This window comes from Lates calcarifer, linkage group LG5 (assembly GCF_001640805.2).
Source record: "Lates calcarifer isolate ASB-BC8 linkage group LG5, TLL_Latcal_v3, whole genome shotgun sequence".
Lineage (NCBI taxonomy): Eukaryota > Metazoa > Chordata > Actinopteri > Centropomidae > Lates > Lates calcarifer.
The window spans coordinates 1,931,570-1,956,795 of NC_066837.1; the positions used below are offsets into that span (position 1 = coordinate 1,931,570).

A 25,226-nucleotide genomic window follows, 5' to 3' on the forward strand; every position below is an offset into this window, starting at 1 on the left:
CTGACTGGACTGGATAGAAGGATTTGAAATGACTGGACACTGAGGGAGGGAACATTGTGGATGCCAACTGCCAGTTAAACCCAAAAGAAGAAATTCAAAAATGTAACTACAGCGTGACGTAACGAATAAACACTGTAATAAATTAATTCACTAACATTCGTGAGTCCCACACGCTAGTGGAACGTTCGACAGATACTTTACACTGAAGCCGACTGGTAACAAAAACCCAGACTTTAACTAACTTGGCTCGTCCCCATTGCTAAGTACCAGAGCTGTAATGACGAGGGTCTCCAAATAATTAAACATAATCTATGTCATTTTGTAGGTAAAAAACGACAACTTAACCATTCAGCTAACAGTACATTAGGTTTAAAAAAAGTCTGATACTTAGTAATATAATTACATGGTCAATGTCAAATCCCAATTTTATTTCTATTGCACATTTAAAAACAAGGTTGACCAAAGTGCTTTACAAATGATTCTAAAACAAATAATATAAAGGCATAGATCAATAAAATAAAATAAGTTCAATGAAATATAACAAACAGATTTAAAAAATAAAAAATAGACTAAAAACATCTCCAACGTAAAATGACATAGTCATATGTAGTTAAGAAAGTCAGCAGGTAAATGATTAAAACTATAAAGTATAAAGTTAAAGGCTCTCTGTAGTGAAGCTGAAAGAAGGAGACAACCATGTTGGATATATTCAAGCTGCCTTCGTCATTATCTGCAGAAACAGTTGAGTGGACTGATGGAAAGATTACAAAAAATGATCAGCATAAAATAAATTATATAGTTTGATAATGATGGACTTATTTCCTGATATTCATTCCATATTAACATACTATGACATTCGTTTGACAACATACTGTATTCAATATGTTTCAACCTGCAATGTAAACTTGTAACCTGATTCATAATAAGAAAACACATATATATTTTATATACAGTTGACACCTGAGTTTAGGATCACAATGGTTCGACCATTATCTGCTCTTTTAATTCAGTTTTGGAACGAAACCATAAATATTTTTTCCCTGTATCTGCAACATTTCTCCATTTTTATCACATCAAACATCATCATGGTCTGAGGGCTGTTGTACAAAACTCTGTATATCAGAGTGAAATTTCAAAAGATGGCATTTCAAAATAAAACCTCTTGATGTGCATTATTTAAAACGCACTGATACAATGCAGATTTCTTCAGTATTTAACTATGTGTTATTTTTGATTCAGTTTCACTTCAGCAGTGAAGAACAAAGAAATGGATCCACCTTCGAGAAAGAATGGATCAGTATTCTACAAGCCCTATTTCCCTTTCTTCGCACAGAGTCGATCAGCTCTCGTGCTTTGTCTGCCCTGGGCAACGCCTGGATTGACTCCATTTCCCCGCTGTTTATAACCCTGTTTTCCAGAAGAACATCCAGCAGGTCTTTTAAAACTGAATTGGACACTCTCTCAATAAACTCTTTCCGAACAGAGAACAGCCTCCTCTCCTCGTCCCCTCTCTGTAGATTTTGGCCACTTGGATCAGGACCTGGAAGATGAAAATAATTTAACTCAACAGGGAGAAATGAATTTTAAAAGTTGAGTCTATGTTTCCCTGTCATCATAAAAACCCATAAAGCGCTGCAGAAACTCCATATTTGTAGTTTATCTGAGCACATCGTTGCTCACCTCCTCCTCCAGCTGCTACATGGACTGAGGCTGGTTCAGTGGGAGCGGAACCTGAAGCTGAGGATGAATCTGAACCTGAACCAAGAACAAACGATTTAGTTTGATAAGAGAAACTTCACTGGGTCTCATGTAGGTAAATTCTAATTATATAAAGTGAGAATGGTGCATATTCAGAGATGAAATACAGGTTTAACTTTCTAAATCTCTCTCCACAGTGTTGCTCACCTCCTTCAGTTCGGACTGGGAGCAGGGCTGGTTCATCAGCTTGAGGTTGGGTTGATGGAGCAGCTGGTTTTAAACAAGAAACAATCGGCAAGACCTTTCTGATTATTTTGGGGAAGGAAAACTCAATCTGCCCGTTAAATCGTGTTTGCATCAAGTCCAAAAACCTCTTCATTTTTATTCTACAACTTTCCTTGTGACAAAAAAGAGAGGAGGATGGTGGCAGTTACAAATTTTAAACCAATAATGAAAATCAAAGTTAGCTAGCTAACCTAGCTGGTAAAAGCAGGTACACCTGATATAAGCTCTGGGTTTTACAGGGTGTTTCCTGCTATGAGAACACGTCTTCGTGTTCTGGTTTCAGTCCTGTGCTCCCCACAAATGGAAAAAGGTAGCTAGATGTGGCCTTTTATTTTCACCTTAGCTGGGCGAAGATAGCAAGCTAACACTTTAGCTGAGCATCATAGAAAAGGACTGACAACTAAAAAACAAAAAGATGTGGACTCAAAGCAAGAAACCTGCAAACCCTGTAAAACCCATAGCTTATATCAGGGGTACTCCTTTTTAGCAGGTTACCAGTGGGTGCTAACCGGTGCTAACGCTGGCTGGGTTAGCTGGCTAACGCTAAGACCCCTGATCTCTGTGAAGTTGGACCAGGAAAAAGTATTTTTTCGGTCGTGACGTCAGACTTAACAAGCAGATTGTAGAGGGATGGTCTGAATTAAAACAGTCATGAATTTTCAGATGTGTGAATGTGGAATTCATAACTAATAATAACAGAGTCCAGCTTTCTTTACCAGTGAGGTCAACATGATACTCCCAGACAAGTTTCTTCTCTTGGTCCTGGACTGTCACAGTCGCTTCCTCTGTGCTCAAATTCAGCCGAATCTCAAAAGTTGGGTGGTAATTTGGTCCATACTTCAAGTCAAATAGTGCACTCTGTAAATCAGTGACAGTGTCTCATGGTTAACTTTTATATCAACAATGAACCAAATGACTGTGTAATGTGAAAGACGTCGGTCATAATGAGAAACCGACAGAGAATCACCAGACTTAACAAATAAAACAAGCTAAGCAGCTCTGTGGAGCTGAGGGAAACTGTAAATGTGGGTGATATTTCTCCTGTGGGTTCGTCTCTGCAGCCCCTTTTAAATTACTCAGACACATCTTTAGCTAATATAAAAATACTGGGGCAACTTTAGGTGCTCTTAATAAAATAATCACAGACTAGCATTTGCCCAGACCATTGTGTAACACTCAAGATACATATTTCATTAACTTTCAGTCTGTTCCAGCTCTAACTGAGACATGTTGTATTTACTAGAAGATATACATGGATATACTCACCACAGGCTGAATTTTACAGGCCTCAGGACAGTCCAGGCTGTAAGTGTGGCCTTTAATGAGCTGACAGATGGAAGGGACTTCAATGTACTCAGTGTTTTCCCGTTGAACTTTCACCTTCAGGAGTGTATGAACGTTATTTCATTAGACAGTAACTGGGTAATATCTATTTCTTTTGGTGTAAACTGTAACAAAAACTTTAAAACTTAAACTTTAAACTTTAAACTTTAAAATGAATGTGAACTGATGGTAAATTCTTACCTCCTGCAGTGGGACGTTCTCTGGCAGCAGGAACACGGTGAGTTTACGGAGTAGCTTTGTGTAGGTTCTTTGGTGAAACAGCAGAACTTGGGCACTTATTGGTTTCTGGATGTTTAGGAACCTTTTAATTAAATCCCATACCAAGCCGAAGGCAGAGAGGTGAGGGACATCCACAACCACATGGGTTTCTGTTATTTCCTGTGGGTCAAGAATGCTCATCCCATGATCACTGATGTGGACAACAGACAGTCCATCAGAGGGCAGTACTGTAGATACAAAGAGCCACTTAATGCCAACGTCCTTTTAATTCCACATTAGAGGTTTGTGTGTTTAAATCACCACACTGTCCATACTCACCAGGTGTTGTTTCACAGTGTGGGAGGTGCAGCTGAGACACAGCATCCTCAGGACACTTGATGTCAAACAGTGGACCTGCAGGCACCTTTCCAGCTGCCTGGAGGAGCTGCTCATCCCACTGGACGACCCTGAATGACAACTTCCCTTCCCGACTCATAGTAAACCTCAGTCGAGTCAGATCACACTGGTACACACCTGGATGTGGGCAACTGAACCTGTATGACACAGAAAAAAAGGCTTTGCCTTCACTCTGTGGACCAGCTCAGATAGTTCTTATTTAGCCTGGAGGTGTGTTTGGGGTCATTGTCCTGTTGAAAAACTAATGATGGCTCCACTAAGCACAAACCAGTTGGGATGGCATGTCGCTGCAGAATGCTGCAGTAGCTATGTGGTCTCAAATCTGAGGTGCCTGTATCTTATATGTGTTTGTGTGTGTTTTATGGTGTGTTTACCTGTATGAAGTTTCTTCACGTTCACTTGACACTTCAGGTGTAAAATGTGACAGAGCCTGGATTTTAGAAAGTCACAAAATTAGTTTTCAGAACAGAACAACTTGTACTTGTGTCCTGTGAAGTGATTAGAAACTTTCATTATACACATTTAATTAAGTACATTATCAGGACTCAGAGTTCTCAGAGCTCAGCAACACACTACATTTACCAATGACATATGGTTTACTGGTGATGTAGGTTATGGTATAACAATAGTTTAAGTGTCTCAATTTAACCTTTTAATATTTTAAACATATGTTTTCACTTCGTGGACCAAAGGTTTTTGCTTCTTCTAAGTAAAGAGTTGCTTTCTCTTCCTCAGACAACAGTCAACCAGCGTCTAGAATCGACTACAATGTGTTTGTGGATGAAGTGTTTCACCTCTGTGTTGTCCTCAGATAAATCAAACTCTGTGTTGTTGTTTGTAGATCCTGTGTGAGATCAGGGTCGTCTGATGGAGCCATGTTCATCACAGGTGACCACACCTCTGTCAGGAAATAAAAGTTAGTGTTGAAAAAAAAAAATTCTGAAATAAAAAGACCATTTTAATATCAGTAGAATAAAAATGAATTCCAATAGGAGAGGAACATTAAAATGTGAGCATTAAATCTTTAATTGGTTCATTAACATGTTACACATTTATTACCATGTTCACTTATTTCACAGTACCATATTTATTTATTTAATATTGGCCATTTAGGACCTTCTTTCACATCAGGTATCAGGAAACAGTTCACACACAGACAGTTCAATATTCAGCCACGTCAGGTTTCACACTGATGCAGGTTTGTTGCTTCTGTAATCCTCAAAGGTTCAGTTCACCCAAATCCAAAAGAACATGTTTCTTCACTTACCCACAGTATCATCTCCTGATGTAGATTGTCGTGGATTTGTTTGTTGAATACTAAACAAATTCATTAGACTACCTGTCAGAAGACTTCAGTATTTTAGAAATCTTTCAAAAACTTGTTTAAAACTAAAAATGTCATCGTTATTTTAGATTAAACTTTTGTGCGATCAATCTTTGAATCGACTAAATCCCAAATTTGTTCAATAGGATTCAAATCTGGACTTTGACTCAGCCAGTCCATCAGTTCCAGAACTCCAGATTCCTTCTTTTACTTTCAACACTGTAACATGCTGATTTTGTCTCGTGTTGACTATGTTTTTAATGAATTTAATGTTATTTATTTTATCTATTCATATCTTTTCTGTACAATGTGTTGTCCCTCTGTGGGCGTTAAAGCACTTTATAAATAAAGTTGAAGTATATTTGGAAAACCTGGGACTGAGATTCCAGCAGCTTCTTGTCTTAGTCGGCCCTGGAATTCAGAAAGGCACAAAATGAGTTTCTCTAAACATAACGTATAGCTGTGTGTTATAAAGTGAATAAAAACATTCAGGGTCCATATGTAATATGAGTCAGGAGATACCTGTGTGTTCACATCCCAGGGTGTGGGGTAGAGGCTTTCCATGTCATATGACCAGTCTATGTCAAAGTCTAACCAACTAGTATGTGACATCTCCCGAGGCTCAAACCTGAGAGACTTCAACTGAAAGGACAAACAACAGGTAAGATCAGAAAAGCTTCAGAGACTCAGTTCTCATTCATTTCTGCAGTGTTCACCATATTAAGTTTAAGAATTTCCACGACCTTTTGGGTAGAAAAAATGCATGTTTTCTTCTCAGGGCCACTGTAACATCTGGATAAATGAGGACCATATTGTCAATACTCACGTCTTGCAGAGGTCTCCGCTGTTATCAAGTTTTCGTCCATAGTCCACTCTGTGGATATGAATTAAAGAGAGTTAAAACTCAAGGTGATTAATTTGTCAAACCTCCATGAAGTACAGTCTTTTGTTACAGGCTGTATTTTCTGTGATGTGTGAAGATGATGTGGATGGTAACGTCAGGTAACAGGTAACTCACTAACCAGAGTCTGAGCTGTCGTCTCTATTCTTACTTGTTGCTACTCACTCAGCATGTTTTTGGTGCGTAACTGTGGCTATAAGAAACTACATTTCAGAACACAACTGCTGTGGGTTCAGACATTTTCAGTCACAGTAATCAGAAATGGGATGTCACAATACTCAAACAAGAAGCTGCCAAACACGTACGCCACTCAACACAGATTAACACTGAGATTAAACACAGTTGAAGAGGGTCAGAAAAACTTATAGGCTTAAAGTTATCTTCCACATCAGTCTGCCTTTGTGAGACAGACTGATGACACTGTGGTGCATTGACTGACTTTCTTCTCTGTCTTCAAATTTCTATTTAGTTTCAGCTAATATTAAATATTTCTATGGTTGCACATGTTATTAGCACATTTACAAAATATAAATAAAATAATAATAAAACTAAAATATAAATCATTGGTTTCCATAATTGACTTTTATACAAATATATTGACTGAAACCAGTTTAGAATCCAACCTTCCACTGACCTCAGAGTTTGCAGTGTTACAGTGTGGACTCTTCACAAATTCAGAGAGCAGGTTCATTCCTTCAGTTCGCAGCTTATTTCCACTCAGGTCCAGCTCAGTCAGATCATAGGGATTGGATTTCAGAGCAGAGACCAGAGAAGCACAACCTTCATCTGAGAACAGACACTGTTTCAACCTGCAGGGAGAGGATGAGAGATGATCTGAACGTACAAAATCTGCTTTTTAAATTTCACTGAGGAGGAAGAGAAGAAGAATTCTCTACCTCAGAGTCTTCAGTTTACAGTGAGGACTCCTCAGTCCAGCAGACAGCACCTTTATTCCTGAATCCCAAAGCTGGTTGAGACTCAGATCCAGCACTTTCAAGATTGAAACGGTACGATCCAGAGCTGAGACCAGAGATTCACAGCTCTTCTCTGACAAGCTGCAAGAACTTAATCTGAATAAAGAATAAAGCACAACAAGCTATGAGACGATGTAGATGCTGTTTAACTCCTGCTCAGTTTCAAACACATGGACCCAAAACACCAGGCGGTCTGACCTCAGAGTTGTAAAGAACAAGTATTGGTGCTTGAATCCAGCACACAGCAGCTTCACTCCTGAATCCTGCAGACAGTTTCCACTCAGGTCCAGCTCTGTAAGAGAGTAGCGGCTTGACTCAAGTCCTGAGACCAGAGAAGCACAGCTGCTCTCTGTCAATTCACAGCCAACAAGTCTGTAATAGAGGATAATATTAAGTTAGAATTTCACCACAAAGGCTGTTTTTTCTTTTAGTGCTAAGCTACCGCAAATAAAACTCAGAACTTCCTGCAAAGATGTTTCAAAACAGCTAAAATCCTCGTCTTTTTTTGAGCTTGGCACCAAATAAAAGGCAAAGTAACAGCTACTGGAATTAAAACAGTTTATATCCTGGAGAGGAGGAATGCAGAGACAGTTCAAATGAGAGCTGCTGAAATACTGAGATGAACAATTTACAGGACCAGACAGTAACTGAACTGACCTCAGAATCTCCAGACTGCAGTGTTTACTCTTCAGTCCAGCACACAGCAGCTTCACTCCTGAATCCTGCAGACAGTTTCCACTCAGGTCCAGCTCTTTAAGAAAGTAGCAGCTGGACTCAAGTCCTGAGACCAGAGAAGCACAGCTGCTCTCTGTCAATTCACAGCCAGCAAGTCTGTAATAGAGGATAATATTAAGTTAGAATTTTTCATTTGGTGCTAAGCTACTGCAAATAAAACTCAGAACTTCCTGCAAAGATGTTTCAAAACAGCTAAAATCCTCGTCTTTCTTTGAGCTTGGCACCAAATAAAAGGCAAAGTAACAGCTACTGGAATTAAAGCAGTTTATATCCTGGAGAAGAGAAATGCAGAGACAGTTAAAATGAGAGCTGCTGAAATACTGAGATGAACAATTTACAGGACCAGACAGTAACTGAACTGACCTCAGAATCTCCAGTCTGCAGTGTTTACTCTTTCAGTCCATCAGACAGCAGCTTCACTCCTGATTCCGTCAGGTACTTGTTTCCACTCAGGTCCAGCTCTCTCAGGTAGGAAGGGTTCACCTTAAGAGCTGAGGCCAGAGAGGCCCAGCTTCTCTCTGACAGGACACAGTCCCTCAGTCTGAATACAGAATAAAATGTGAAGCTGGTACTCTGGTACTTTTAGTCAGTCACTTATTTTAACATAATATCCATCAACAAAGACCTAATAAAGTCAGTCTGACCTCAGGGTCCTCAGTTTACACTTTGGACTCTCCAGTGCAGCAAACAGCAGCTCTGCTCCAGACTGCTTCACAGAGTTTCCTCTCAGATCCAGATGTTTAAAAGCAAACGGGTTGGACTTCAGTTCTGATGCGAGTTGTTCACACTGAGTATCTGAGAGTTGACCAGGAGGAGGTCTGCAGTCACAGAGTTAATCAGTCATATTTACAGGTGCTGACTGGACACAGCCAGGCTGAGTGTTTCCAGTCTCTGTGCTAAGCTAAGCTAACCGTCTCTTGGAGGTTTCTCTCCAACTCATCAACAGGAACTTTTAAAATTAGTTTTCTAACATTCAATAGATTAAACGATTAGTTGATTAACTGAAAAAATAATTGGCAGATGAGTCAATGATGAAAATGATCGTTAGCTGCAGCCTTACTTTTTACAGCACCTGAAGTTGTGGGAAATGACCAGAGGCATTTTTCACTATTATTGACATTTTATAGATCAGACAATTAATCAAATAATAACTCACCTAATGTTAATTGGTAAGAACTTTGGACCTTCATATTCCCCCCATGATGCGAACCTAAAGGATCAGCAGGTATAGTTAATGTATGAATGGACTGATTGATCAACAATAACAACAAATAAGATCCAGAAAATAAGTTTACAGCATAAACAGTGTGAGTTTACCATCCATGTGAGGGTCCAGGTTCATCACACAATAAAGCCAGATCAGAGAGGTCAGTCACTGGCTGCTCCATCTTTTCTTCACCACAATCACTCATCTTCTTGGTTTCAATCAGTCTGAGAGGTTATTTAATGACACTGTAATTAAAACCTGTTTCATTATTGTACATAACAAGGCAGTGAAATAATAATAATGTTTAGTTTCTATTGTAGAATGCCATGAGTATGAGTCAAAAATGTTTATTAAATGATGTTGGGTTGTTTTTCAGGGGTTGGGCACGGCCCCTTAGTACCAGTGAGAGGAACTCTTAATGCTTCAGCATACCAAGACATTTTGGACAATTTCATGCTCCCAACTTTGTGGGAACAGTTTGGGGATGGCCCCTTCCTGTTCCAACATGACTGCACACCAGTGCACAAAGCAAGGTCCATGGATTAGCGAATTTGGAGTGGAAGAACTTGATGGGCCTGCACGAATCCGGACCTCAACCTGATAGAACACCTTTGGGATGAATTAGAGCAGAGACTGCGAGCCAGGTCCAACAAAGGTCACTCTAATATCCCTAAGTAATATCCCTCTTTACTTTTGCCTGGTTTCTTTACCTCCGTTATCGTTTCCTTTCTAGTTCTTGACAGAAACTAAGCAGATCATAAAATTAACTGGTCTAATGATTTTAGAATTCAGCAGCAACTGCAGTCTAATACAGTCTTGCAATAAATCTAATAAATATTTTAGAGAGGTGTTGATTCAGCTTCATGATCATTTTGGAGGCCACAGTTTGTGGCTTTGTTTTACCTTATATTTACAGTTGTTTCTATTGTTTTGTCCACTCCATTTATAAATACAGAAACCTTAAAGTCGAATCACCACCTCACTGACAAATAAAAACTTTAGGTACTAGACTGCATTTAGCAAGGTGTACCTAATAAACTGACACCTGAGAGTGTGTGCATGGAAATGTCAAGTTTAGTTTCAGTTTTTCACTTTTTCTATAGCTGTTCTTTTACAGTTTAGGTAATACAGTACCAGTCTAATCATTTTGACATCTGTGTGAATAATTCTTGAAGCTGTCAGACCTGGTAATTATGTTTTTTTTAAACTGAGACAGTCATGTTATATATGTTATATAACAGTAAAAGTTGGATTACAGGGCTGGTGGGGAGTGGGCCGAGATTACGGTTATGATGAGGGTAGGGTTAGGACCTGATTTAACTTTCTAAAACACAGTTAGGGTCAGGGTTAAGGTTAAAGCTATAGTTAGGGGGATACTCATATCGACGGGGAAACTTTGAAGCGAACGCAACGCGTTTCCCGCGCAGCTCAAGTGTCATGGCGTCCGTTATATTTACAGTTACTGAACTGGCGAAAACACGCCCCTCTCTTCGGCTTCACTTCGTTTTTCACTAAAACTGACATCTTGCATCTAAATAAACATAACGTTAGACTTCTTCAACTTGTTAAACTTGCCTGATAATGGATGTATGATCGCCTTGTCTTTTCACCCTCCTCTCTGCTGCTTTCTTTTTTTCTCAATCAAATTCTCTCTCTCTTCGCATTCCATTCAACATCTGGTAGTAATTAATGTGTACTGCGTGTGCGGTGCACTCCCTGAGTAATCCTGTGGGAAACTCCCTGTTTTTGGCCTCTGTATATTATAATTTTTAAAAAATTAATCTAGCCGAATTCACTATTAGCACTCCCTATTTGCTATGAACAATGCCACGTAATGACAACTGTCAATAAATCACTTTGATACTGAAGTAAACTTTAAAATGTGATGTTTCTCAGGCAAGTTTTTTTTTTCTCAGCGTGTTTATTAACGTTTATTGACAGGGAGATTTAAGGATAGCTGAATTAAATACATATATATATGTGTGTGTGTGTGTGTGTTGTCTGTTTGATAAATCAATATTATGGTTGTAAATTGTTCGTTTTGTTAATAAAGTTTTTTTGAACAGGCGGGGTTTGGTTGGATGATGACGACATATTCACGCGACTGCACCGCGCGTTATTTGGAGAAGAAGTGTGTTGCGGTGGCGGATTAATCGTACCGGTTGAAACCTCTCATATTTATCGACCCGTTGAGCAGTTCGCGGTGTCCCAGCCGGCATGTTTAGCCCCCGCACCGCCCCCAGCTCCGGCCGCAGGCAGCAGGGCCGGACCACCGGGAGGAAGAGCGTCTCCGGAGCGGCCAACAGCCTGCTGTTCTCCCCGCGGAGGACGCCTCTCTCGGCGAGGTGAGAGAAAACACTGCCCGGAATGACTGACTACATCGTTCCAGAGAAGCTAAAGACTCTTTAGGACACAGTTTCAGATTTTAGAATTTTTCATTATATTTGTTAAAACCCAGAAAAGAGAGATTCCGCCGCCCTTTTCACACCTGGACCTCTATCAGAGCGGGTCCACAACAAAAAACACTATAGCCAGACTTGTCAAATCTGGACTAGATCATCCCAGAGAAGCTACAGACTCTTTAGGACACAGTTTCAGATTTGTGAAAGCTTTATTGTACTTGTGGACCTGGTCTGATGTGGTCTAGATGTGGGGGAAAAAGCAGTGGAACCAGATTGGATCTCCCTGTGGTGTTTTTTGTGTCTCTTGTGGTCTAGTTTCAGCTGTATTAACGTGTCCCCTCTCTCTCCCTCCACCAGGTCAACACCCACCCGGGTGCAGAGCCACGCAGCTGCAGATTCAATCAACTACGACGTCCAGACCTTCGGCTCCTCGCTACCCGTCAAAGTGATGGAGGCCCTGACGATGGCTGACGGTAAATTTAGATTTTCTGTTTGTTCAAATCACCGCATCCGCAGTTTATTCAGCGCTGAGCGTTTCCGTGTGCGTGTTGGTTCCTCCAGCGGACGACCAGATCTCCGTGAAGGTGAATGAGAGTGGCTGGGCCTGGATGGTTTGTGGAGAGAGACTGATCATCTGGAAGATCTGCCAGACTGCCGTGGCCAAGGTACAGCTCCCCCACAGAGCACACAGACCGTAGGGAAGCAGAGTCACTAAACTGAGTCTTAGCTGAGTGCCGAGTCCAAAGAAGAGTCGGAGTCAAGTCAGAGTTGAACACTTAATGTCTCAACTGGACAGGAAGCCAGTGCAGACATGTTCAAAGTGGTGATGTGGTGATGATGAATGAGGCCTGGCAGATTGGAGGCGAGTGCTGTAACGTGAAGAGATGGAGCAGACAAACAATCTGCAGTTCACTCTCTGAGTTTAACAGATGGAAGAAACAAGATCAGGTCAATAATGACGTTACAGTATTGATAGAAAAGAAAAGGTGAGAGGCCTCGTCTCCAGCTTTCATCCAAGTCCAAATCGAGTCACGAGTCCTGAATATCACAACTCAAATTAGACTCATAGATGAGTATAAACACCCAGAGGGGTTTAGTTTCAATCACACAGCTCTTACTAACTCCACACGTTATCTTAGCGATGCTTAACAATGCACTGAGAACTCAAACTACATCAAGTTTTCAACGTTACAAGGAAATAACAACACAAGCAGGAAATTAAAGTTAAGATTCAGATGAATAATTAAGCTAATGAAGCTTAAAGAGGAGATGCAGCTGCTGTTATGATGCATCAGTTATAGATTTAATGCTGTAAACTCCGTCCACACAGTCTCTGTGATGGAGCAGCTTCTGATCTGTTTACAGGAAAATATTTTTTGTGTGTGTGTGTGTGTGTTCGTGCAGCTGTCGGTGTGTAAGGAGCTGCAGCTGCCCGGCAGTGAGTACAACTACACGGCCGACCTCGTGGCCGTGACGTCCGCCGCTCCTCTGGAGTCGGCCGCCGTTCAGTCCATCTCCGTCCTGGCGGTGGCCGCGGAGGGAGCGGCTCGTTTCTGGCCCAGTCTGGCTCAGGAGGGCAACTACACCGAGGCGGACGTGGACCTGGGAGATCTCTGCAACTTTGTCGTAGCTGTCAGAGTAAGAAGATGTTCAGTAAATCACCTTTCCTCTGATCCAGGGTTTTATTTCCAGTGTGTTTTGAATCCTGAGCTGCTGGTTCTGCTTCACCTGGTCTTCTCCCCCCTCAGGGAGGAAGCTTCGTCCTGTCCTCAGTGAAGAGTCGGCTGCTGAGAGCGAGTCCAGATTCTTCGGGGAAGCTGCAGTACCGAGCTCTGCAGCAGGGCCAGGGCGTGTTGTCGGGCATCGGGTGGCGAGTCTCCAGCCTGTTCGGCATCCTCTCCCCGCCCGCCAACGACACGGTGAGTCATAACAGGCAGCAGGACGGTAAACGCCTCCCGCTCAGTGGACCTGCTGCTGCTTGACCTGACTGTGACTCTGTTTGTGGTGCAGCTGCACAGTGTGCTGTGGGGGGGCAGAGCCAGCTGCCTGTACACGCTGACCAGCTCCAGCCTGAGCAAATGGGAGGTGGACGACAGCTGGGAGCACCAGGTCCTCAGCTGGGACGCCAACAGAGCTCTGAACGAGAGCATCGCCGACGCCATCTGGGTCAGCACCAGGATACAAACCATCCTCATACTGCTCATCAGCATTAGTGTGTTATATGGACTGTGGAGTCAACTACAGCTTTAACTAATGCATCACATAGTTTATACCAGAGAGCGGCGGCCATGTTGATTAAAACAGGTTTGTTACTGAGAGTGTGAGCTGAAGGATTTCTCTCCCTGCAGGGCTCAGAGAGCAACTACGAGGAGATGAAGGAGGGGGCGAACGTGGCGTATCTGGATATGAAGCTCAGCCAGTGAGTGTGTTCGTCTGTGTGTTTGTGTTTGTGGTGGTGGACTGGACTGAACCAGACTCTGTGCTCTGTGTGTGTGTTTTCAGGTCCGGTCTGGTGGTTCTGGCTGCGGCCTGGCACCCGTCAGACACTCCCTGCCTGGCCTACTTCTGCCTGGTGACCCTGCAGGACAACGGAGCCGCCATCTTGGACCAGTTCACTGTGGAGGTCACTAAATACAACCCCCCATTCCAGGTCAGTCCTTGGTCCAGAGTCTCCTCCGGGTCAGTTCCAGTCTGAGGTTTATATTCTAACGTGTTTGATGTTGTGTCTCAGAGTGAGGAGGCCCTGCAGGCCACGCGCCTGGTGTTGCCTCCTTCCCCCGGCTCCACTGCCTTCCTCTACAACGAGGAGCTGGTGTTCGCCTGCTCGACGGGAACCAGCAGGGGAGGACTGCCCGATGAGAAGATCAGCTTTAACTCACCTGGTAAGAAGCAGCAGCCGTGTTTAACCCCCAGAACTCTGCCAGATTGCCGGAGACCCGCGTGAGGGAAAGTCGTGATCAGAGGCGTACTCTCTGGGCGATCTATGGTGGCCTCGGGGCGATTATATCTTTTCCAGAAGGTTTTCAATCCAGCCGTTAAGTGTGCCGTCTTTTTCTGGAACTTTGCACAGTAAATCTGCCATGATAACTCCAATTACATTCAAAAAAACATATAATTGATGATATCGGAGCTCCATTTTGAGTCTTGGTCCGTCTCTCGAACCATCAGATGCTCTTCTTCTCTTGTTTTTCTGACATGTAAAAATGTAAATATTTTTGTGTCGTGGAAGGTTGGGATTTGTTTGTCCTGATAGCCAAGGCCTGAGAGAAGCATGTCTGAGAAAGAAAAAGCTTGTTCATTGTTGATCTGTGTGTTTTTTAAATTAAGTTCTGTGAAATTCACTTTCTGTTTTACTTTGTCTTTTGTTTATACAGTCATATAACTGTTATATCATGTGACATCCTTTCAGCGTACACGTTGTGGTAGCCCAGGTTGTCCTGAAGAAGAAGATGTTTATTACTTGACTGTGCTTGAAAGGGTTGAGATTATATTGATGCATTAATACACAGGCCTGGTTTTATAAGGGTTCAAACTGTGTGAAGAGAAAAGCCTGCTCAGCTTTAGAGGACGTCTCTCTGTGCAGGTGATGGTGTACGTGGAGGAGGCTGCTGCGCCAACCTGCCCGTGTTTTTCTCCCAGAACAGCGGCCTGGTGGCGGTGGTGGCCCGGGAGAGCGCCTCCATCCTGCCGGAGACCATGGAGGACTCGCTGTGCTCCTCGCTGGCTGCAGCCCCGGAGGTAAGACTGACACCGGCTGAATTCACAGGGAAACAGACTAAATGACAGAGAGTCTGCAGGGCTGTGACGAAACCCAACGTCTCACTGAGGTGAAAGTCCAGAGAGAGTTTCCAGCTGCAGCTAGCATGACTGACAACATTAGCAGAGAAGAACCTTTTAAATCGTCTGTGTAGCAGCATTTAGTCAGTCTGTAGTTTTATTTATTTCAGTTTTTAGTTTTTATGTTCCAGTTCAGTGAGAAGGTCACACACAGCTTCAGTTAGAAACTCAGACACAAACATTCAAATAGTTTTTGACGTTTCAGTCAAATAAAAGACTGTTCTTCCAGTCATACGTCATCATCAAAGTTTTCTTAAAAACAGTTAAAATATCTGGTGAGCTGAATGTATCATCACACCTGGACTTAGACAGTTTTAAAGTCTTGAATCTCATGAACTAAAATGTTAAATATTTCCTCTGTCCTGCTGCAGACAGTGATGTGAGGTGGTTTTAGTCGGTTCAGCAGTTCATCTCCTTTACACTCTTTATCCAGGCCCATGTCACGTTAATTTAATTAATTATATCATTAGGAAATATGGTTTTGAGCCATGTGACTGTGACTGAATCTAAAATGCATTTCTAAATCTTGACTCTGTGTTTAAGGTTTCAGCCATGGAGACTCCGACCAGAGCAGAACCTGTTGCTCAGGAAGACAAAACCAAACTGCTGAAGGCGGCTTTCCTGCAGTTCTGTCGGTGCGTCCACAAACAGCTCCCGAATCCACATCAGTTACTGACGGTTCTGGATTTAGAACAGGAGGATTTAGTCTCTGTAAAATAGTAATGATAATAATCATCTCTCCTTTGTCAGTAATGACCTGGTGGGGGCTCAGACGGTCACAGACGAGCTGTTCCCCGCCGACGGTGATGGGGAGGAGGGGGCGGAGCTGGACGGCGTGGTGACTCAGATCAACCTGGACCTGGTGGACGATTATCCGGCGTCCGACCCCCGCTGGGCTGAGTCTGTCCCCGACGGTGAGGAGAGAGAGAGAGAGAGAGAGACCTGAAGACAAATGAAAAATCTTTCCAATTTTTAATTATGAGCCTTTAATTTCATTTAATTACACATTTGTCTGGTAAATTTGAACATGTGTTACATGCAGAACGACATTGGGGAAGAAATGAATTATGCTGAGTTCAGTCTAGTAAAAACAAGACTCTTTGCTCTGCTGTTCAGTAACATGGACGCAGGTCAGAGTTAAGTTACAGGTGTATTTGTCCCTCAGTTATAAAGTGGTCGTCAGTTTTTCATGTTTGAATCCTACAGAAAGAAATATAAAGCATTAATAATTAGAATGTCTAAAGAAAGAAATCATAATTCAGGAACAGAAAAATACCAATAACCGTAAATTACCTGAAGGTTTTAGAAGTGTTGAAATGTCTCCATGTTGTTTTCTGTTCATCCAGAGAGCGCCGGCTTCCCTCTCACCTCCCTCATCATCCTCCACCAGCTGGAGGACAAGATGAAGGCCCACGGCTGCTTCATGGACTTCCTGCTCCAGGTAACAACACCGTCGAGTTGTTTTTGAGGCAGATGCTGAGACGTACGAGAGGTCTCTGGTTTCTTTGAACTAATTAGAAATAACAGAATTTGGTCGCTAGCAGGTAAAACAAAGCTAACAGGAGATCTAACAGACCTGAGAGGAGGTTTAAATAGACAAAATAAATCTGATCTCTTTAAGAATCTACAAACTGCTTTTCTGGTTTGTTTTCTTTTTTAAACAATGTTTTGTGCAGGTTATAGCTTTTATTTGACACCTTACAGGCTTGTGCTCGGTGCCTTAACGCCCCAGGAGTCACCACAAAAAAAAGAATATGATCATTTTCCAAAAACAGACGACAGGAAAATCCAGATTAAACAATAGTACAATCAAATGAAGAGGAATCAGGCTGCCAAAAGTACAGAGAGTGGAATAAAAACACAGGAATAAATAATAAAGTTACGTTAAAAAAAGGTGAAATACTCAAATAGAAAAGGAAGAAATACACCCAGTGTTGGACTGAGGGATTTAGAAAACAAAACATTTTAGTTCTTCAAGTTCAGGAGGAAGAGTGTGATTAATACTATAAGGTGCCTTGTACGTAAATGGCCACAAGGTGGAGCCACTGCACCAAAATCCTCAGCTAATTTCACACTGAAATATTAAATAGTCTTAGATCCACATGTGTAAGATCGTAGATAACAACACGAGTCGCAGATCTAGAAAGAACAGTCTATGAAATGACCTTCGTGTCCTCCTCTGTCAGGTGGGTCTGCTGGACCGGCTCGGCCAGGTGACGGTGCGCTCGTCTCCCATGGCGACCCGCCTGCTGCTGTGCGAGCACGCCGAGAAGCTGCAGGCGGCCATGGTGCTGAAGAACCACCACACCAAACACGCCGAGCTGGTGAACCGGGCCATCGGCGCCGCGCTGCAGAGGAACAACGCCGCCGTGCCGCCCAGCCTCACCGCCGCCGACGTCTTCTTCAGAGAGGTTTGAGCCGGGAACGTTTCCTGTCGGGGTAACGGACGATGAGGCAGCGCGGCTGATGTTTGAACTCTGGTTTCTGGTTCTCTCGCAGGTTTCTCAGGTCTCCTCTGTGTTTGATTGTCTGCTGGAGGAGGAGGAGCGGAGTCTGAAGGAGAACCCGGTCGACTCGGTGCAGTGGGCCGAGGTGGTTCTCACCGTCAACAACATCATCAAGGTAAACACAATTCATGAAGGATGGTATTAACATAAACACCTCTGTTATATGAAATATCTGTGATTTAATAACATTAAATAACTGAACCAGCTTGTGCTCTGTGTGCAGGACATGCTTCAGGCTGCTGGTCAGTACAGAGAGACCAAGGCCTCCATGTACCGAGCTTCTGAAAACGCTGCTGCAGAGCCTGAGTACATCCCATGGACAGGTAACGCAAATTCAAGTTCCTCCTGCCGGCAGTGTGGTGGTTGCACGTTGCCCTAAAAATCTCTGAATTTAATTGGACTCTAATACTGGAAAGTGAAATTGTGAGAAGTCCTAAAATGACTTCAGAAGATAGTGCTTGCTGTTTTAAAGGTGAAACCTCCTCTTTCATGAAGGTTATGATGTTATTTTTTTGTTGAAACTGTTTTAGAGAGGTGAATTATTGTGCCTTGTGTTTATATTTTAATTTGTCAACCCCATTTTTATCAATGAGAGCCAATGTCAAGTAAAAAAGTGATGTTTAAAACTTTCTCCGGGGCAGCCAAAAAACTTCACAGCCAACACTGCACTTCCTCAGGCCTTCAGCAAAACACCTGCCAAGTCTGAAGTCAATTGGAAAAGCCATTATTGAGAAAATCGCAGGACAGACAGACGGATATCTCCTCCATTTATAGTCAGATAATATTACAGTAAATGCATGTAAATATTGTGACTAAAAATAATCTCATTAATAATGACAGGTCATTTTTTCAGCTCCAAATGTGTCTCAGTTACCTGCTTAAAAGTAAAAATAGTAAAATAAATCTTTAACCCCTTTTCTCCCGCCCGATCTTTCCTCCTCCAGCATCGGGTGGCGTGGGCGGCGTACGTACCGTCATTTCCCGCCAACACGAGATCATCCTGCGCTCTGTGTACCCGCACGCCGACTCGGAGCTCCGCAGCGTCCTGTGTGAGCAGCTGGTGGCGCTGTTGGACATCTACCTGGGCGGCTTTGTGGCCCAGCTGACCTCCCTGCAGCAGCAGAGGTCCCCAGGGGCCCAACAGGAACGCTACGACAGCCTGGAGATGGAGTACAGCCAGCGACGCTCTGAGCTGCTGCAACCGCTGTGTAAGTGGAAGATTTTACAGCTCAGAGAGACTGAGAACAAGTCTAATAATAATAATAACTCAAATAATAGACATCAGAAACTAAATAAAGACAAAAATATCTAGAACAACATCTAATAATGATATGATGTTTTTAACAAACATTTTTGTGAGAGATCCCTTAAGTTCTGTTTATTTGAAGGAGTTTTGGTCCACATATACTGTATACACAAAGCAGGGTTATATTCAGGGAAAAAACTAAAATACCAAGATTAAAGTTGTGAATTTCAGAGAAAAAAAAAAATCTCTGTGATTATTAAATCATAAATTCATGAGTAAATTCACAAATTACAAAGAACAACAAAATATCTCAGAGATATAAATCATAAATTCACAAGAAAAAAATTATACTCAAAAAACTCTCTGATATTCTCTCAGATCATAAAATCATAAATTTATGAGGAAAAAATGAGTATTCTCTGAGATTGTAAATTCCTAAATTCTTAGGAAAAAAACCTCACGTTTCAGAAAATAAGTTGAATATAATGAGATTATAAAGTCATTGTTCACAAGAAAAAACTCACAAATTTACAAGAAAAAACCTGGAAGAAAATGTTATTCTTTTGTCGAGGAACGATCGCTTCAGGTTACTCGCTCGGTCGTGGTCGTCACTGTGTATCTGCTGTGTGTTGCAGTGGAGCTGGGTCAGTACCAGTGGGTGGCAGCACTGGCTGAGAAATACTGCGACTTCGACATCCTGGTGCAGATGTGCGAACAGACCGACAACCAGAGCCGCCTGCAGCACTACATGGCCAAGTTCGCAGATCAGGTACAGAAACACCGGGGTTTCATTTTAGAAAGAATCAGGCTCCATGAAAGCTCGCCGTGCACCATCGAAAGGTGTTTCAAGACGAAGACAACCGGCTTGTTCTCTGACGTCTGACGTCCCTGTTTTTGTTTTCTTCTTCTTCTGCAGAACTTTGCCGACTTCCTGTTTCGCTGGTACATGGAGAAGGGGAAGAGGGGGAAGCTGCTGTCCCAGCCGGCCGCTCAGCACCAGCAGCTGGCCAGCTTCCTGCAGTCCCACCAGCACCTGAGCTGGCTGCACCACATCCACGTCCACAACTACCACAGTGTACGACACACACACACACACACACACACACTCTGCTATCTGTGTGAGGCCATCACTGAGAACATGAATTACCCATCACAGCTCGATGTGTTTGTAGTTGATCCTCAGAGGAGAAGGTGGAGTGAAAAGAAATTCTTCAGATATTTTGTCGACTGGAAACCAGATCCAAAATGGCACCTGAAGCCATTTAACCAGCTCAAATATCTAACTCTGACCTTTAACCCTAAAACCTGATCTAACCCTCAAACAATAAGAAAATGAACAAAATAAAAGCACAGATGAACAAAATAAAGGAAGAAATTAACAAAATAAAAGCAGAGATTAATAATATAAGAGCAGAGATGGACCAGAGTGGGCACAGATACTAATAAAGAACTGATAACTTAGATCAGACGTAATAATAAACAATAAATAATAAAAACAGAAATGGATGAACACACACATACACACACATACTCTTTAAGTTGGTGTCATGCTTCAGTGTACGACCACATCCTCTGTTTGGTACAAAGAGCAGAGCGAACACTCGGTCTCACATTCAGCTTCCTTCCTCTTTTTTTACCTTCCTCTATAAGTGATGCCCCGTTCTTTACTTCCTTCTTTCCTTCCATCCTGTCCACTTTTCCTTTTGTTTTCTCCTCCCCTTTTTCTTTCCTTTCCTTCTTTAGTTTTTTCCCTTCTTTGTTTTCCCGTCCTTCCTTCTTCCCTTCCCTCCTTCTCTCCTCCCTCCCTTCCTTCCTTCCTACCTTCTGTTTCATTTCTCTCTTCATCTGTTCTTCTTCTGCTGCCTCAGTAAAGGAGACATGAACATCTTTTTATTCCCTTCTACTGTGTAAAGTTTCATCCTTCCTTGATTCCTCCCTTCCTCCCTCCCCCCCCCGGCGCGCACACACACACACACACACACACACACACTCAGACACCACAGTGACGTTCACAGCAGAAGTAACGCACACACAGACTCGGTTTCCTTCCTGTTTCCAGCAGCTTTAAAACTCCTCACTGATCATTAAAACCAGATCAACAGCGACACACTGTCACGTTGCTTTATCAGACGCACACACACTCACTGCAGCTTCCTTCCTGCCCACACACAGGGAAACCACAGCACACACACACACACACACACACACACACAAACTTCCCTTTTTAACCTTGTGTCAGAAGCAGAAGTGACCTTTATTTACTTTAATTGACATGATAACCAGATCCTCCAGTTACAACATTAATCATGATATTCTGTCTAAACTCAGCTTCATGTGTTCATGTGCTAAATTACCAATGAATTATTCATCAGATATCAGAGAGAGAAGTTTAACCTTCACACAAGTCACCAAATGTTAGAGGGAAGAAAAGAAAAGCTGCAATATTTTAGTTTAATCTTCAAAAGTACAAACTGTTCACAGAGTACAAACTCTGTAAAACAAATGAGTTTTTAAATGTAGCTGTGAAATGTGAATATGAATTAAAGCTGTCACTGTTATCGGGGCCAAAATATTCAGGATATTAATGATTTTGTTGTGATTTCCTCAGTAAATTCTAAGATAAGAATAATAATCTCAGTCAGTTCAGTTCATCTTTGTTTACTGTGTGTTCAATGAGTTACAGTCAATGAGTTTAAGGAGGTGGAGAGATGAGATTATCAGATGTTTATTGTTAACAAACAGGGCTGTCGTTGATTCAAATATTTAACCACACCTTCAAGCTTTTAACATCAACATGGGAGTGGACACACATGCTCGCTTTATGCAAATCTATCTTTATTATCACTGCAACAATCCCAAACAATGACAGTCAAGAGCAAAAACTAATCACTCTGGTCTTGTTTGAGGCGTTTCTGCAGCGTCACTTCCTTCATTCCTTCATTTAAAGTTCACCTTTACCAGGTGTTTCCTCAGTAGAAGTTTGGTTTCAGTTTTCAGTCTTGATGTTTGTGTCGTGTCTCTGCAGGCTCACAGGACGCTCTACAGCCAGGCCAACACCGAGACGCGTTACTTCGTGAAGAAGAAGACGCTGCTGGCTCTCAGCAAGCTCACGGCGCTGGCCTCCGACCTGCCGGAGGACGAAGTCAACAAACATGTCAACGGTAAAAAAAAAACCACAAACGCTGCGGTCACAGGTCACAGGTCACAGGTCACAGGTCACAGTCGAGGCATTTTAAATCTCAAGAACGTCTGCTCTGGGTTTTTATAGGAGGAGGAAGACCTGCATCAGTCAGCAGGACTCGGTTTTAAACACAGCAGCGCCACCTGCTGGTTAAATCAAATCAAAGCAGCAAAACAACAAACAGTAGATAAATAAACTCATTGAATCAAATCAACATGAACTTAATTTGTCAGTTCAAGACTTTAGATCTTTAGATCCAGCTGCTTCCTGCTTTTTTTCTTTGTTCTTATGTTTTCATCAAATCAGAGTCGTCCTTTATTTGGCTGTAGCAAAGGTTTGACACCAACAGTTTCCACTGTTCCTCAGTGTGTAATAATAATAATAATAATAATAATAATGATGATGATGATGATGATGATGATGATGATAACGATGTGTCCACTCAGACATCGTGGAGCAGGAGCGTTTCCTGCTGCATCAGGAGACTCTGCCTCGACAGCTGCTGGAGGAGAAGCAGCAGAACCCCGACACCATGCCTCTGCTCAGCGCACACAACCTCATACAGGTGAAAACACACGACCACCTGACACCACCTGAACCCACCTGAACCCACCTGAACCCACCTGAACCCAGCACAGAAAAGCATGGCTGTTACTGTGTACTTTATTCTGGATCAGTCTGTAGTTTTCTCTGAACATCTCAGTAACACCTCGAGGAAATCTCTTCAGATTTGGTGCAAACGTTCACTCGGAGTCAGAGATGATCTCATTAGATTTTAGTGGTCAGAGGTCAAAGGTCAAGGTCACTGTGACCTCAGATAACCGGGCTGGTTGGTGGAGGTTTTAGCCCTGTTCATGTGCAGTTTGTTTTAAAATCACACCTGAGTTTCATTTTGGCCAAAAACAGATGACACAAGGTTTTTATTCCCTGATCAGTTCACACCTTCAAGAATTCAGCGTTAACCTTCGCAGCGTTAACCATTGTACTGTGACGATGACTGTATTTATATTTCATATTTTTGTATTTGTGGACTTTAAATTATTAATATTTTCAGTCATTTATTAATTCATTCATAGACTTTAAATGGAAAAGACACGAAACCATTTTAAGATCAAATCACTTTACATTTAAACAGACTATATAATGGTTTATGTTTTATATTTTATACACACACAGGATTTTTTACAGCTTGAACGACTGTCGTTTTATTTTGAGTGATTAAAAACTAGACTTGTTCCTGCAGCTTTATACTTTATTAAATCAACAAAAACAAACCTGAAAATAAAACTGTGCAGATGTTTACTGAAGTGGCTCCACAGAGGGTTAATGAGCAAACAGAAATCTACCCGCTGCTGCTTTTATTCATTCTTTAACCAGAAGAAGAAAACAATATGTTTTGTTTATTTGTTTATTATTGAAAACAAATTACTCCCATGATTAAAAGCTGATATTATTGTAGTCGGTGTGAACACGGCTCCTCTCTCCTCCACAGTTGTACATCTGTGACGACAACAGAGGAGCCAACGAGTACGACTACAAGAAGGCTCTGGATCTGCTGGAGTACATCGACGAGGTGGCCGTCTGTTGTTATTGATCGCTGATCAGTCTGAGGTTTGACGGCAGTTTAAAGTGAACTCGTGGGTTTTCTGTGTTTGTGTCACAGGAGGACGCTGTGGACATCGACGCCCTGAAATGTGAGATCTTCGGCAAAGCGCTGAGGAGAGACGAGTAAGATCCGTCCCACCAGGTTGTTGTGAAACTTGTTATCGATCTGTTGTTGTCGTTGTCTGACTCTGACGCTCCGCCCCCTCTCAGCTGGTCCTCGGCCGACGGGAGCGACGACCCTCTGGAAGCCGCCAAGGACAGCATCTTCGTCAAGATCCTCCTCAAGCTCATACAGGAAGGTGAGAGGCGTTCACGAACCTGCGTTAATATCAGACACTGAACTCTTTTCGGCTCTAACTCCGTGTCTTTGCAGGCGTTCCTCTGCAGACGTACCTGCCTGACGTCAAAGACCTGCTGGACTCGGACGACCTGAGTGGTTTGAAATCAAAACCCTACTTTGAATTTGTCCTTCGAGCAAACTACGAACATTACCTGCAGGCCCAGATGTGACGACTGCTCTTCCACTGCACTTCAGCTCTCCTTTACTTTCTTCTAATGTTCAAGATTTGTTATAATTGTGCTGTTTTCTAAATAAATATGTGGATTATTTCTGTAATTCTCTGGTTTGCTCTTCACTCTCTGTGTCTCTGTCAGACCTAGAGAGCGACAGAAACCCGATCCCGTCAGATACCGACTCCAGACTCCGGCCGGCGTTAGTCAGGACTTCCTCCCGTCCGGTGACGAAAGGGCAGATGTTGCTTATAAATAGATGTGTTCGAGTCCTCGGGCCGACTGACAGGGATCCTCCACGATGATCCACTTTCACAGCCACACTCGCTGCAGATGGATTTCAACTAAAAATAGTGAAAGTAGGTTAGATTAGGGACATCGGCTCCACAGAACTGTAACGCTCTGCTTTAAACCAGACGTCTAAACCTTTAACAGTTTGAGGGAAACATCACAGAGTCTTATCTCAGCAGCAACACATCATATAATCTCTATGTGCATGCACTTTACAGAAAATCTGTTTTTGTCAAGACACCAAATGTTAGAGTGAGTTAGAATGTTAAAATAATTAATCTCCAAAATACTTAATCTATGCCTAAAGAGGCAGTTTACAGCAAACAAAGTCCAGAAACAATTAATTTACACACATTAAAGAGTCTGAAAATACAAGTATGACTGATAGAAAGAGCTGAAATACTTCAGACAATAGGAAACTTAAAAACTAATGTTAATTTTTAAATAATGTGGTAGAATATTTCTCTGAACTTCAAGTGTCTGACAACATTATGGAGAGGATTCCTACAGAGACAGGTAATAACCAGAAACATCACTGTATACCAATACCAGACTCCATTGACA

The 25,226-nt window shown here is 42.3% G+C and overlaps 3 protein-coding genes across 5 annotated transcripts; 1 reads left to right on the plus strand and 2 right to left on the minus strand.

The window, feature by feature from the left end:
- Nucleotides 1-407: 407 nt before the first annotated feature.
- Nucleotides 408-5,904, minus strand: LOC108882513 (NACHT, LRR and PYD domains-containing protein 1b allele 2). Of its 3 annotated transcripts, none has more exons than XM_018675049.2 (11): nt 5,789-5,904; nt 5,638-5,677; nt 4,737-4,842; nt 4,317-4,372; nt 3,865-4,079; nt 3,508-3,773; nt 3,250-3,363; nt 2,700-2,841; nt 1,906-1,968; nt 1,681-1,755; nt 408-1,540 (listed from the first exon to the last, which is right to left on the minus strand). In XM_018675049.2, the coding sequence occupies exons 5-11, from the start codon at nt 4,019-4,021 to the stop codon at nt 1,242-1,244; spliced, it is 1,116 nt and encodes a 371-aa protein (XP_018530565.1). In that variant the 5' UTR covers nt 4,022-4,079; nt 4,317-4,372; nt 4,737-4,842; nt 5,638-5,677; nt 5,789-5,904; the 3' UTR covers nt 408-1,241. The 3 variants fall into 3 exon arrangements, with proteins under 3 accessions (XP_018530565.1, XP_050926912.1, XP_050926914.1); XM_051070955.1 differs by having other exon boundaries at nt 5,210-5,677; XM_051070957.1 differs by lacking the exons at nt 4,737-4,842; nt 5,638-5,677; nt 5,789-5,904 and having other exon boundaries at nt 4,317-4,729.
- Nucleotides 5,905-6,027: 123 nt separating this feature from the next.
- LOC108882482 (ribonuclease inhibitor) lies at nt 6,028-9,218 on the minus strand. The gene is made up of 8 exons (XM_051070252.1): nt 9,194-9,218; nt 8,521-8,671; nt 8,268-8,417; nt 7,799-7,972; nt 7,340-7,513; nt 7,064-7,237; nt 6,802-6,976; nt 6,028-6,360 (listed from the first exon to the last, which is right to left on the minus strand). The coding sequence occupies exons 1-8, from the start codon at nt 9,216-9,218 to the stop codon at nt 6,325-6,327; spliced, it is 1,059 nt and encodes a 352-aa protein (XP_050926209.1). The 3' UTR covers nt 6,028-6,324.
- A 1,945-nt stretch (nt 9,219-11,163) lies between these two features.
- nup133 (nucleoporin 133) lies at nt 11,164-24,477 on the plus strand. Its single transcript, XM_018675042.2, has 25 exons — nt 11,164-11,428; nt 11,843-11,958; nt 12,047-12,150; nt 12,890-13,123; nt 13,234-13,404; nt 13,496-13,651; nt 13,834-13,904; nt 13,988-14,135; nt 14,217-14,367; nt 15,069-15,223; nt 15,866-15,957; nt 16,073-16,236; nt 16,669-16,763; nt 17,509-17,733; nt 17,822-17,944; nt 18,053-18,152; nt 18,774-19,037; nt 19,711-19,844; nt 19,992-20,150; nt 22,101-22,236; nt 22,703-22,821; nt 23,749-23,829; nt 23,920-23,984; nt 24,072-24,160; nt 24,235-24,477. The coding sequence occupies exons 1-25, from the start codon at nt 11,301-11,303 to the stop codon at nt 24,369-24,371; spliced, it is 3,417 nt and encodes a 1,138-aa protein (XP_018530558.1). The 5' UTR covers nt 11,164-11,300; the 3' UTR covers nt 24,372-24,477.
- The last annotated feature ends 749 nt before the right edge of the window (nt 24,478-25,226 follow it).